Here is a 13,259-nt window from a genome sequence, read left to right as displayed (position 1 = left end):
ACATTATTGTTTCACCTATAATACTATATCACAGCCCCACCTAGTAATAAATATTTTACCTTGAGTGAGTTATTTTTTTCTATTTTTGTTTCCTTTTCTATAAAATGAGATAACAATAGTACCCACATTGTGGTATTGTGACGATTATAAGAGTTAGTATATGTGAAGTTTTTAAACAGCTCTTTATAGTATATATCTATATATTTTTATATACATCTTAGCTATAATTTCATAGGACCAGAGAATTTGGTTCATCCTATCAATTTGGGGGGCGGTTGAATTTTTTTTTTTTTTTGGTTTTTTGTTTTTTATTTAGGATGCAGTTTATATGTGTAAAAATTCCAAATGGTTTTGAAAAAAAAAAGTTTTATTTCTTGTTTATGAAATATACAACTTTATATAAACACAATCTATTAAGACCAAGCAACATTATTCTATTTCAGTAACTAGACTGAGACATTTGTATTGAGAATTACAGAAAATGAAGAGATGCAAGATGAATTTCAGCATTAGGATTACAGGATTTATTCGATAGCATGAAAAAGCCTGAAAGGTGATGCTGAGATTTCAAAGCTGACCAAGAGATAGAGGGCAATAAACCCAGAAAAGAAAGAAGGTTGGGAGTGGGGGAGGGTTGATAGAAATGTTTTGTCATGACAGAGTTTGAGTCACGTAAGGAAAATGAACATCAGTTCACCAGGTACATTTGCAAAGTATAATTTCATTTTGTATAAATGAATTTCTACTTTGAGCCTCATTCCACCTGTTCACAGAAACTTAAGCTTGTGAGTTCAGAGTTATTCATCTTTTCTCCAGGTCACCTTTAAGTTCCAGGGAAGACGAGCGATGGCGACCTACCCGCGTGAGCACTGATGTGGCTGACTTTACAAAGCATCCCCATTTTACCTGGCTTCCAGCCACTGTTACTCCAGGTGTAACTGCTAAGCTTGGTTGCCTCTTATTTTCAACTTTAGTAAAATCCTTTAAGCTGGGTGAGTTTCCTTCTTTGGTGTATTGGATAATTCTGCTACTTATGCATCTTTCTAGGTCACCCCGTGAGAAAACCCACGGTACTATATGGTGTGGAAGTGGTTTAATTGTTTCGTTTTTATCTCTCAGGGGTCCATATCATAAATGCCTGGTCCCAAGGGTGATGACATTGGAAGTGCTGGAGTCCTTTAAGTAGTTGGAGGTACTTCGGTTACTGGGGTCTTGCCTTACAGAAAACTCTGTGTGTGTGTGTGTGTGTGTGTGTGTGTGTGTCCTCTCCTCAAATTTGAGATATGACCATTTGCTCCTACACACACAGCCCCCATAATGAAGCTCAGGCAAGTGGATCACCTGAAACTTCAAAAGTAAATAAATTTTTCTCATATAAGCAACCTATATGTTTTATATACATATATATACACATATAAATATACTACAATTTCTTCATCCATTTATACATTGATGGACACTTTGGTGGTTCCCATAATTTAAATTTTCTGAATAATACTATAATGAACATGTGAGTGCAGATACCTCTTCAAGATCCTGACACATCTGGTGTCATACAAACAACTCACACAATTCAATATCGAAAAAAAAAACAATAACAATAATAAACTGATTAAAATTAGGCAAAGGACTTGAATAGACACTTCTCACACAATACAAGCAAATGGCCAACACATATATGAAAAGATATTGAATAGCAGCAATCATCAGGGAAATTCAAATTAAAACTATGACAAGATACTACTTCACTCCTGTTAGGATGACTATTATTCCAAAAATCTAAAGATAACGAGTGTTGACAGAAAAAGGAGAAATTGAAACCATTCTACACTGATATTGATATTATAAAATGATGTTAATGCTATGAAAACAGTATGGAGGGTCCTCAAAAAATTAAAAAGAGAACTACTATATGATCCAGCAATCCCATATCTGGGTATATAATAGAAATATCTTTCTTTTTTATTGATCTGATATGTAACACATATGGAAGTCAGACCCAGAAGACAGAGAGTACTAGATCCAAAACAATCTATAGATTCAATGTAATCCCCATCAAAATACCAATGACATTCTTCTCAGAACTAGGAAAATACAGTCCTAAATTCATTTGGAAGAATAAAAGACCCAAAAGAGCTTAAGCAATAAAAATAAATGCTGGAGGCATCACAAAACCTGACTTCAAATTATACTCCAGAGCAATAGTACTGTGCACAGAGTAGGGTACTGGCACAAAAACAGAAAAAAAGGCCAGTGGAACAGAATAGAAGACACAGAGACAAACCACACAATACAGTCATGTGATCCTTGACAAAAGCAGGCCAAAAGCATATGTTGGAGAAAAGGTAGGTTTTCTATGGTGCTGAGAAAACTGGTTATCCAATATGTAGAAGAATGAAGCTAGATCCCGAGATCTCACCCTGCACAAAAGTCAACTCAATGTGGATCAAAGATCTGGAAATTAGACCAAAAACTATGCAACTCCTAGAAGCAAACGCAGGGTCAATGCTTTAACATATAGACATGGGCAAAAATTTCAATAGGACTACTAAAGCTCAGGAAATAATGCTAAGAGTTAATAAATGGGGTGGCATCAAATTTAAAGGCTTCTACACAAAGGAAACAATTAGCAGCTGAAGAAAGGACCTACACAATGGGAGAAGATCTTTGCCAACTCCTCTTTTGACTCTGAAACAAGAAACACAAGTCCTGGGGACATACAATGGGAGCAGCGGTATAGGTTAATTTAATTGTGACCATCATTACACAATGCATACATAGATCAGATCACCATTATATTCCTTGGATGGACATAATCTTCATGTCAATTGAATAACTTTAAAAAATAAAACAAATCCATGAAAATAAAAAATGAAACCATGAACCAGCCCTTATACTCCTGAATATTTTACCCAAGAGATGTGAAATCATTTATCCTACCAAGACTTAGACGTGAATATCCTTAGCAGTTTTATTTTTAATAGCAAAACTAGAAACTATCAAATGTCTATCAATAGTTGAATAACAAATACACAGAAGTATATTCAAACCTTATCACTCAGCAATAAAAAAGAAATGAAAAACAATTGAGAGATGTCATAGCGTGGATGAATCTCAAACAACTAGGCTGAGCAAAAGAAATTCAACAGAAAAAAATACACTACATGAGTCCATTCACATAAAATTCCAAGAAAATGCAAACTAATCTATAGCAACAACAGGACAGTGTTGACCTAGAGACTGGGAAGTGAAGGAGAAAATATTATAAAAGGCATAAAGAATTCTTAGGTGGAATAAATATGTTCACTATCCTGTGATGATGGTTTCACAAAAGTATATGTGTATGTCAAGACTTACTAAGTTTTATGTTTTCAGTTTATTATATGCCATTTATAATTCAATAATGAGTTTTAAATAGTGGCAATTGCTAAAAATACCCTTGATGGATTATTGTTCAACATTTTTAGATATTACTTATGAAGAAATTATAATGATGTATATGAGTCAAGTTACAAAAAATAGGATCCCTAATAATAAGAATATTAACTTTATATGCTTAAACATACCCTGATTTGATCATTACACTGTACACACAGATAGAATTATCTCACTGTACCCCATAAATTTGTACCAAAAAAAAACACTAATTAATGAAAGATAAGAAAAAGCTCCTACACAAGAAAAACTATTAAACAACAAACTAGGCAAAGACAAACCTTTTTTAAGAGACACACAGGTTACTAACAGTAAGGCTCGGGTATAAGTTTTCCTTTCTTGTCATTTTTTTATATCTTACAAATTTTTATACTTTGTGTTTTTATTTTTGCTATAAAATAAAAGCGGAACAAAAATCAATTTTGTTCCTGTGAAAATGAAAGGGTAAGTTGTTCTCCGTCCTCCATGAACACTTTTGTGGAACCTGGGAGTGGGAGCACAGTATCTTCAAGAAGGGGAAAAGCTGTCGAACAGGAAAGGGCTGTCAGTTTTGTCCCCAGAAGAGCTGTGCCAACTCAGCCACCTGGGAGTGTCCATCACACCAGGTGCACCCGGAGCAGAGCACACCCCAGACCTGAAGATCCGCACAAGAGGGTGCACTCAACCTCCCCTCCTCTCTTTTCGCTGACAGTGTTGGGGGCTGCCACCATCCTCCACCGCAGAAGGCCCCTGCCATGAAGTCTCTCCTCCTTGTGTTTGCCTTTCTCTGCTCTTGGGATACAGCAAGCCCTGGCAAGTAAGATGGAATCTCCTTGGGGCTAGGGGTGGCTTCATCTAATTCCACTAAGCAACCTGATGAATGTACTGGCACCAAGGACCCTTGAATTGTCAAAGTAGGGAAAGCACCAGGCAGCTTTGATGTCAGCAAGCTGCGTGCTTGAATTTTAGCTCTCCAATGTGTTCGCTGGACAAAGGGGCGCTTCTCTCTACCTGTCCCTTCACTTACAAAATGGAAATCATGGTACTAACTGTGGGGCCTTGCTAGGATTAAATAGGAGAATGTGCCTGTAAAGTACCTGACTCGTGAGAGCTCTCATTATATTTTCATGATTAGTGCCCCATCCTGCTTTATTACCATCGTCCTGTCTCTAATTTAAGAACATATTTAAGTCTGCCATTTAAAACAAGCAAGTAGCAGTAAGATAATTTGTTAAGCTTTCTAAGGTACCTAAATTGCTTATCGTTAATTCACTATTTGTGAATCCCTTACGTACATGAGGGAGCAGATTTGAAACTGCTTATTTCAAAAGAATCACTTTGTTTTCTGTGGTGGTCGAAATGTCTGGTCAGATGAGGTAGTAGCTAAGGAGACGTGAGGGACAGCATGGTCAGCCTTGTCCATATTCTTCCCTTCACTGGATATTACTGAATCAGCCCAGATCCTTATACCCATCTAGTTTTCTAGCATCCTGAAGTATTCTGTCGGCAGATGAACCAGATTTTCAGATCACGTGACTCAACAGGCTGAATTTAAGCATCAGTGGGATCCAGGCTTCTGCTGCTGCTACTGGAAACTGTTCCACTTAGGTTTACGACAGTGTTTCACAGCCTCCATGTCAGCAGCTCCGTGTGGTCTTCAAGGTTCCCTTTGGGGCCTTAAACATTCTCAATAGCTGGCCATCGCCATGGGAATTTCTTGCCCCACTATACACACCATTACTCCTTACCTTCCCAAAAGTGTTACAGATGATCCCCCTAGGGCTTCTAGCTTGCCAACTAGGTAACCCTGGTCCCTTCTTTTATCCTGTGGGATAATTATCCTCTAGGACATGATGACTTAGATATATGTTGGCTCAAAAGTTCTACAAATGGGCCAAGAATGACATCATTTTCTTCTTATCTCCTTCTTTCATTTGAAAATATGAAATATTTGATCATTTTAAGGAGTAACATATCTACAAAATTGTAAACCTAGCCCAAGTGCGCCGAGCTTCAATAAGACTTCCTAGATCTTCAGAGTTGACTTTATCCGCTTTGGACTCACAAGATCATTCTGTGTTGCAAATACCTCAAGGTACTTCTCATGTTTTCTCCCCTCAGAGATATTTTGTGCTTCTTCTCCTTTTGTCCAGACTGAAAAATTCATTGAGATGAAGATCTATATCATACTCAAATCCGTACCTCAACAGCCCCTGATTCACAAGATTTATAAAATCTGGTTTGAGAAAGGATAAATAATAATGAGTGAATAATTAAATAAATGATGAGTGGAGACCGGTGTGTGCTGCTAACTGGATGACTTGGATTACATCACCTCAATGACTCAGGCAAACTCCCAAGTTATAGTTTTCTTAAACCGCTTGGTCTGATAATAAAATACTGCAGACTCCATGGCTTAAGCAAAATTTACCTTCTCACAGTTCTGAAAACTGGGAAATCTGCAATCGAGATGCTGGCTGATTTAGTTTTGGAGAATGAGGGTGCCTTCCTGGTTGGAAACACTATCTTCTTGCTGTGTCCTCTACCAATAAGGTCTTTGGACAAGACCACCAGTCCCATTGGAGTAGGTCTACCCTTCTGATCTCATTTAGATTAAACTACTTACAAAAAACACTATCTCCAAATCCACCTTGAGGGTTAAGATTTCAACATACAATAATTGAAGCAACCCAATTCAGTTCACAGCACTAGTTCATTTTTTTTTCAAATATGAAATCAATTATTATGACCAAGACTCCTTGGAATTCAGTTGGACAAAAATGAAAGGACTAGACCTTTAATAGTTCTTCACTGAATCATCTTTCCATTCATTTTCCTTCCAGGTTTCAATCCATTATCTTCAGAAGTACACAAGGAATGCTATAAAAATGGTACCTGCAGGTATGAGTGCTACGGAAGTGAGATGTTAGTTGCCTACTGTATGTACAAACTGGAGTGCTGTGTCACAGGAGACCCTGGGCCCTGACTTGAAAAAACCACGAGTGACAATTAACTTGAAGACCCTGATCCTCTCATCTTTTACAAAGCCAGGAATTGAAGTTAAACTCTGACCCTGTGACATGCTCCTGGCTGTTAGTCTTGAGTCTTTTTTCTAAGCCATCAGAATCTTAAGATCTTGGCCAGGCACTGTGGTGCACACCTGTAATCCCAGCGGCTTGGGAGGCTGAGGCAGGAGGATCATGAGTTCAAAGCCAGCCTCAGCAACAGAGAGACTCTAAAGAACTCAGTGAGAGCCTGTCTCTAAATAAAATACAAAATAGGGCTGGGGATTTGGCTCAGTGGTTGAGTGCCCCTGAGTTCAATCCCCTGGAAAGGAAAGAAAGAATCTTAGGATCTTGGATTAAAGACATAAGCTGAAGGCTCCTTAGAAAGAGTTAAGTTTCTCATGAAAATAATTTGAATATATTTTCTCTGTTCTAATTGATATCCAGTATTCTCATAGTACTTATTTCTCTCTGCAATCATAGAGAGAATGTCTCAATTCTTTCAAGAGGCTTCAATAGAAACACCTCTTTACACCTAGTTCCCACCCCACATCTTAGAGCAGTGGAACTTCCCTGGCCCTCTGACAACCTGTGCTGTCTCACTTAGACCACAGGCAAGGCTCAGCTGCAGGGTGCCCAGAGTCATGAATGCATCTGACCCTGAAGTTCTTCCTGAAACAGAGAGAGAGGACATCTTAGGGATAGGCTGTCCCGAGGTTCTTTCTCATCCATCTCCTAGTTTCAGTTAAGCAGGGGACTTTCCACCTCAGCTCTTCAGCATTCAGCTATGAGCTGTAAGACGACTTGGCTATAGTTTAGGGTTGGTGCTTTGGCAGCTAAGTGACCCACTCTCTCTTCTGCCCATCATCTGTCTCCCTGGCTGTGTTATTCTGTAGGCGCAAGAGCTGACACCATGCTGCTCTGGCTTTGCTATGTGTGTAACTAATAAATGTCTAAATCTATTTGGACTCACTGTTTTTAATTTCTTATGCAGGTTTTAAAACAAGAAAAACTAGAAACTTCTGCCATGGCCCTAGGGCTTGCTCAGGGCTACTGAATTCCTGCCTGGCTATTCAATGCCATCAAGCCACAGACAGATGCACGGTGTGTTCTACATGTGCTCATCAGGATGACAAGTGGGGTGGCAGAGGAGGGTAGAGTTCGGTTATGGAGCAATTTCTTTAGCCTCAGTGCTAGATGCAACTTGGGCTCTCTGGTGATACTGAGAAGATGGAGCTCCAGATGCAAACAGTCAATTGCAAATCTGGTGCAAGGCTGAGGTAACGATTGCTCAGTTGCCAGGCTGAGAACGACAGTGCCGCCTTCCAACCACTAGTGAGGGGTTGCATCTAGGAAGAGCAAAAGGGAGAACCGTGGGTAAGAAAGAATAAGGAGCTCTGCCTTCCCCAGTACCCAACCTTCTAGCAACTCTTTTGCCAGTGTCACTGGGGAGGAAGATACCAAAAGTCCAGTACAGTGTGTCCTCCCCTCAGAGGCCTCTCTCCCCCGTGGAGTCTGTAGGAGATGGGTTAATTGAATGGGATCAGAGCTCACCATAGTTACTGAGTAAGCAGACAAGACCTCCATACAGGGCCCAGGAAAATGGTCATACTCTGAGGGTCATGCTTCTACAAGAAACAAAAATAAGACAGGCCGACCCTGCAATGCCTCTGTTCACGTTTTCACAAACCCGAACCTTTGCATTCATACATCTGGTTTGGAAGTGAATTCTGATATAACAATAGTAGCCAAAAACTCCTTTTCTCTTTTGGAAGAAGGTTTGTATGTTACATACATATCCCGTGAATCCACTAGACCTCTTTAAATATGGAACCCAAGTAGAAACTGGCTATCTGTCTTTGGTTGGTCTCGGCACACTGACACATTCGGAAGGAAATAAATCCCAAGATCCAAAGGCTTAAAAATAATGTAAGTATTTACCAAATTTCTCAGTCAGACAACAAAATGGAAGAGTTTTGTCACAATGTACAGCAAACTTTCTTCAAAATTCTTTCTGGGTATCAGTACCCGACATCTGACTCATCTAAGGACAAAAAAAAGATACCCAGAATTTGTCTTAGATATCAAGATTCTGAAAAGCCTTAAATGCAGGAAAACGCTCTATCTTTAGGGAAATTCACTTAGTAAAAACATAAAAATTGGTAAACTACTGATTTTTATGTCTATTTTTTCTAGTTTTATTAAGGTATAGTTGACAAATAAAAATGCATATTCAAGGATACAAAATTATGATTCTGTACACATATACATGAGTTAATAATGACCACAAATAAATCCGTGAACCTCTCACTACTCATGATTATCATTGGAGAAGGGGTGGGGACACTTAAAATTGGTCATTTTATCAAATTTTAAATAAACTATATGGTATAACTAACTATAGTCACCATGCTGTACGTTAGATCCCAGAACTTAGTCATCTTACAACTGGAAGTTTATTTATACCCTTTGATCAATATCTCCCCTTTAACCCAGCTCCCAACCCCTGATGCCAACATTCTGTTTTTTGGCTCCTATGGATGGGTGTCCTCACAAAAGTAGGCCTCAGGGAGACACTTCATTCCCTCAGACATTCAACACAGCCAAGTGTCACTGTCTATGAACCTGAAAGTGGGCCTTCACAGGACACCAAGTCTTCCGGGGCCTAGGTCTGGGTGGGTTTCTCAGTCCCTAGAACTGTAAGAAGTAGATGGGAATACCCATCCAAGGTATATTTTTCTGGCCGCCCCAACAGATAAAGACAGTAATGTCTTCTGTTTTCTGTATTCTGATGACTTCATCTGACAGGCCTTGTTGACCTGGAGAAGCACGTCCCCAGGTGTAGCAATTCCTAGAGGCAGTAGGTAAGTAGAGAACTTGTCCTCCAGGGTGCTTTCAAATACAAACAACCAATCCAGAGCATGTCCTCCTACGCCTCATCAAGCACCATACCCTGGGCCCCTATCACATTTCAGTCACCCCAGAACCAGGCAATGAGGGATCACCCCTGTGTCCAGGAACCCACTGGAATTATTCACACTCCAACCCAAACCTGCTTATCCTGCCTCATGCTCCTTCCAGTGAGAAACCCAATAAAGAATCATACCCATGTTTTTCACTTTCTCCCTCTGCTTCCTGACTGACTCCATGTGACCCCCTAGCATAGAATGTCGCCGTTTCTTGGAAACCATGAGTAATAAGCTCTTTTCGACAGTAATCACCTCCTGTGTTGACCTCACCATACCTCTAATTTCATTGCCACATTCTCAAACACCAGTCCCCCAGGACCGAATCCCAGAGGAATCACTAAGGGAGCTGAAGGACACAACCAGCCTACCCACAACCGCAGCCTCAGCCATTGAGTGATGCTCCTTTTCATACAGGCTGGACGTTCATTATTCCCGGAGTCTCCTCAGTTCTTCAGCAAAGCTTCCTCCTGCCTTATCCTTGGCATCATCCAGCTCTGCTGACCAAGCAACGAGTACCAAGAAGCACCAACGGGCGACTTTGGACACGTTACCAAATCAAAGGCTCTCACAACTTCCCCTGGAGCAACCAGCGCCTTTTAGCCTAACATGACCAAAAGAGGTCACTCTGGCTAAATAGATACCGACAATGAGACACGGCATCACCAAACTGTCCAAAGTCAAAGTCATAGACCGTTCTGAAAGCAACCAGAGAAAAGCACATTCTTGTCTCTCTCCATAAGACTATCAGTGGGGTTTTCAGCAGAAGCCTTGCAGCAGAAAGAAGTGCATACAAAGTGTTGAAGAAAATAAAACCGCCAAGATTGCTTTACCCAGGAAGCCCGTCCTTCAGACTGAGGCAGACACTGAGACTTTCTCAGACAAGCAAAAGCTGAGAATCAGTCACTACTAGCTCTGCCTTGCAAGAAATGCTAAGTTGAAATGAAAGGACATTAGGTGGCAAAATAAGAGCATAATAGACAAAACCAGAATATCATACTACCATGACAAAGGTGGGTTAATTATCAACTCTACTACAAAAGCCAGAAAGACAAAGTACTAAAAATAACTCTGAGCTGGGCACAGTGGTGCACGCCTGTAATCCCAGCAGCTCAGGCGGCAACTTCAGCAACTTAGCAATTTAGTGAGGTTCTAAGCAACTCAGCAAGAACCTGTGTCTAAATAAAATATAAAAAACGGTTGGGGATATGACTCAGTGATTAAGCCCCCCTGGGTTCAATCCCCAATACCAAAAAAATTAAAAATAAGAAAATTAAAAATAGATAAAAAGAACCAATTTTTTAAAAAGGCAAAGAAAGATAAATGGATAACAAAATGGCAATCTTAAATTCTCCTATTACTTTAAATGTAAATGTATTAAATTCCCCCAGTAAGAAGATACAGAGGCCAAAAATGGTGGTACATGCCTGTAATTCCAGCAACTCAGGAGGCCAAGGCAGGAGAATTGAAAACTTGAGGCCAGCCTCAGCAACTTAGCAAGAACCTCAGTAATTTAATGAAGCCCTTTCCTAAAAAATAAAAAGGACTGGGGATATAGCTCAGTGGTAAAGTACCTCTGGGTTCAAATCCCAGTAGAAAAAAAGAGAGAGAGAGAGAGAGAGTAGTTGAATGGATAAAAAAAATAGTAATGATAACTAAATGCAACCTATGCTTCTATAAGAAACTCACTTTAGTTCCAAAGATACATGTCCGCTGAAAGTGAAGAAATGAAAAGGAGTAATAACTATGTTTACATCACAGAAAACACTCAAAAACTAGAGCGGGGGCTGGGGCTGGGGCTCAGTGGTATCTCACTTGCCTGGCCTGTGTGAGGCACTGGGTTCAATTCTCAGCACCGTATATAAATAAATAAAATAAAGGTCTATCAACAACTAAAAAAGATATATTAAAAACCGGGCTGGGGTTGTAGTTCAGTGGTAGAAAACTTGCCTAGAATGTGTGAGGTACTGGGTTCAATTCTCAACACCACATAAAAATAAATAAGTAAATAAAATGTGTTGTGTCCATCTACAAAAAAAAAAAATTAAAAAGTCAAAAACTGTCTCTAGAAAAAAATAGTGATCGTTCAACAGGAAGATAAAACAATTGTAAATATGCTCCTAACCTTCAAGAACCCAAGTATATAGAGCAAATATCAACAGATCTGAAAGGAGAAATTGGTAGCAATACGATTCTTGTAAAAGACTTCAATGCCCCATTTTTAATAATGGATATAACATGCAGACAGGAAATCAATAAAGAATGTGAGCAACACAATAAGCCCAGTGGGCCTAACAGACATAAACAGAACATCTTGCCCAACAGCAGAAGATGTGTTCTTCCCAAGTGCACCAGTGACATTTCCCAGGATGGGCCACCAATGAGGTCACAAGACAAGCCTTAAAAAAGTTAAGATCAAAATCACACCAAAAGTCTTTTCAGAGCACACAGAATAAAACTAAAAATAAATAATTGCAAGATAATTACAAAATTCACAAATGTGGAAACTACGTGACACACTCTTGAATAACCACTACCTCAAAAGGAATCCAAAAGGGATTTTAAAATGCCTACAGACAACAGAAACACAACTTATCAAAATTCATGGAATGTGGCAAAAACAATTTTAAAAGGGAAATTGATAACAGTGAGTGCTTACTTTAAAGCCAAAAAAAAGACCTCGAATAAACAATACTTTACACCTCAAGGAATTAGCAAAAAATAAGCCCAAGGTTAGCATAAGGAAGAAAATAATAAATATCTGAGCAGAAATAAATCAAGTGGAGAATAGAAAAATAGAACTAAGGGTGGTTTTTGAAAAATTACCAGGAAGCAGCTGTAAACTCTTTTCAAAAGGGACCCCTTGGGTGATAAGACTGTCAGAACAGTACAAAGATAACACGCTCCAGCCCCAGAAGATGGGGAACTGCCTAAAATCCGCCCCCCTTGGATGACATTTCCCTGCTTCAGGAGCCTCAACCGGACGCAGCTAGCTTTGGCGAGGGGACTGAGCCCGATCAGGAGTTATCACATCAGGAACAAGTTCCAGTGGCAGTTTATTATCCAACACCCAGCCAGACTAGCAACTCAATTGACTGAAGATGAACAAATTAGGATAGTTCAAAGAATAGGCCTTATACAGCATCTGCCTAAAGGAGGCGATGACCCTCAAAAGATGGATCAGCAAAAAAAGATCCAGGAGTGTGTGATCTATGTGATGGACTTTGTTCATGGGGACCCAATTCGATTTCTACCATGTGCGCACAGCTATCACCTGGACTGCACAGGTGACTGGCTGATGAGGCCTTCCACATGACCCTCCTGCATGAGCCAGTTGATGCAACACTGCTTTCATCCTCTGAGACTAATTGAGCAATAAATTGAGTCTTCCCTCTGACTTTAAGTGAACCATCATTTTTGGTCATTTTGATTGTTCATCTCTAAGTCCAAAGATCCATGGATTAGGAATTAAGATCATGCACACAATTTTCCTAAAAATTCCTGGATGGCTGTAGATGTTGAGAAAAGTATGTAATATTTTAGAAACTTAGGGGAGGAAGTAGGATGATATTTTTATGGAAAGCCTTGACCCAGTGTTTAAAAATATGATTGTATTTGATGTTGCTACTGCTCCAGGACATAGGAATTCTGTAAAGTGTTAAAGCAGCTATCTATGTTGACATTGGGTATGTTGAAGATTAGGAAAAAGATAGTGATTATTTTTCCTAAATGAAATAACTTTCTTCTCTCCACCAAATTCTTTTCTGAAATTACTGGCATTTGGGTCAAGGTTATATTAAAAGCTACATTTTATAACACTGGCACAAAAAAAAAAAGGCATTTTAAGCTTGTTTGCACAGTTCTTTTTTTCCAC

At 39.4% G+C, this 13,259-nt stretch overlaps 1 protein-coding gene and 1 pseudogene across 2 annotated transcripts; both read left to right on the top strand.

Annotated features, from left to right (window-relative positions):
- Positions 1-846: 846 nt before the first annotated feature.
- On the top strand, positions 847-6,400 carry DEFB134 (defensin beta 134; the record flags this gene model as incomplete). The annotated part of the gene is made up of 2 exons (XM_081269677.1): positions 847-862; positions 6,258-6,400. The coding sequence occupies 2 exons, from the start codon at positions 847-849 to the stop codon at positions 6,398-6,400; spliced, it is 159 nt and encodes a 52-aa protein (XP_081125803.1).
- Positions 6,401-12,303: 5,903 nt separating this feature from the next.
- LOC308634833 (RING finger protein 11-like) lies at positions 12,304-12,757 on the top strand (annotated as a pseudogene). Its single transcript has one exon. The product of its transcript is annotated as an RING finger protein 11-like (transcript).
- The last annotated feature ends 502 nt before the right edge of the window (positions 12,758-13,259 follow it).

The sequence above is a fragment of the Spermophilus citellus genome (genome assembly GCF_964194105.1).
Source record: "Spermophilus citellus genome assembly, chromosome: 16".
Taxonomy (NCBI): Eukaryota; Metazoa; Chordata; class Mammalia; order Rodentia; family Sciuridae; genus Spermophilus; species Spermophilus citellus.
Note: the sequence above shows the minus strand (reverse complement) of the source record. Positions and strands in the feature narration are given on the sequence as shown.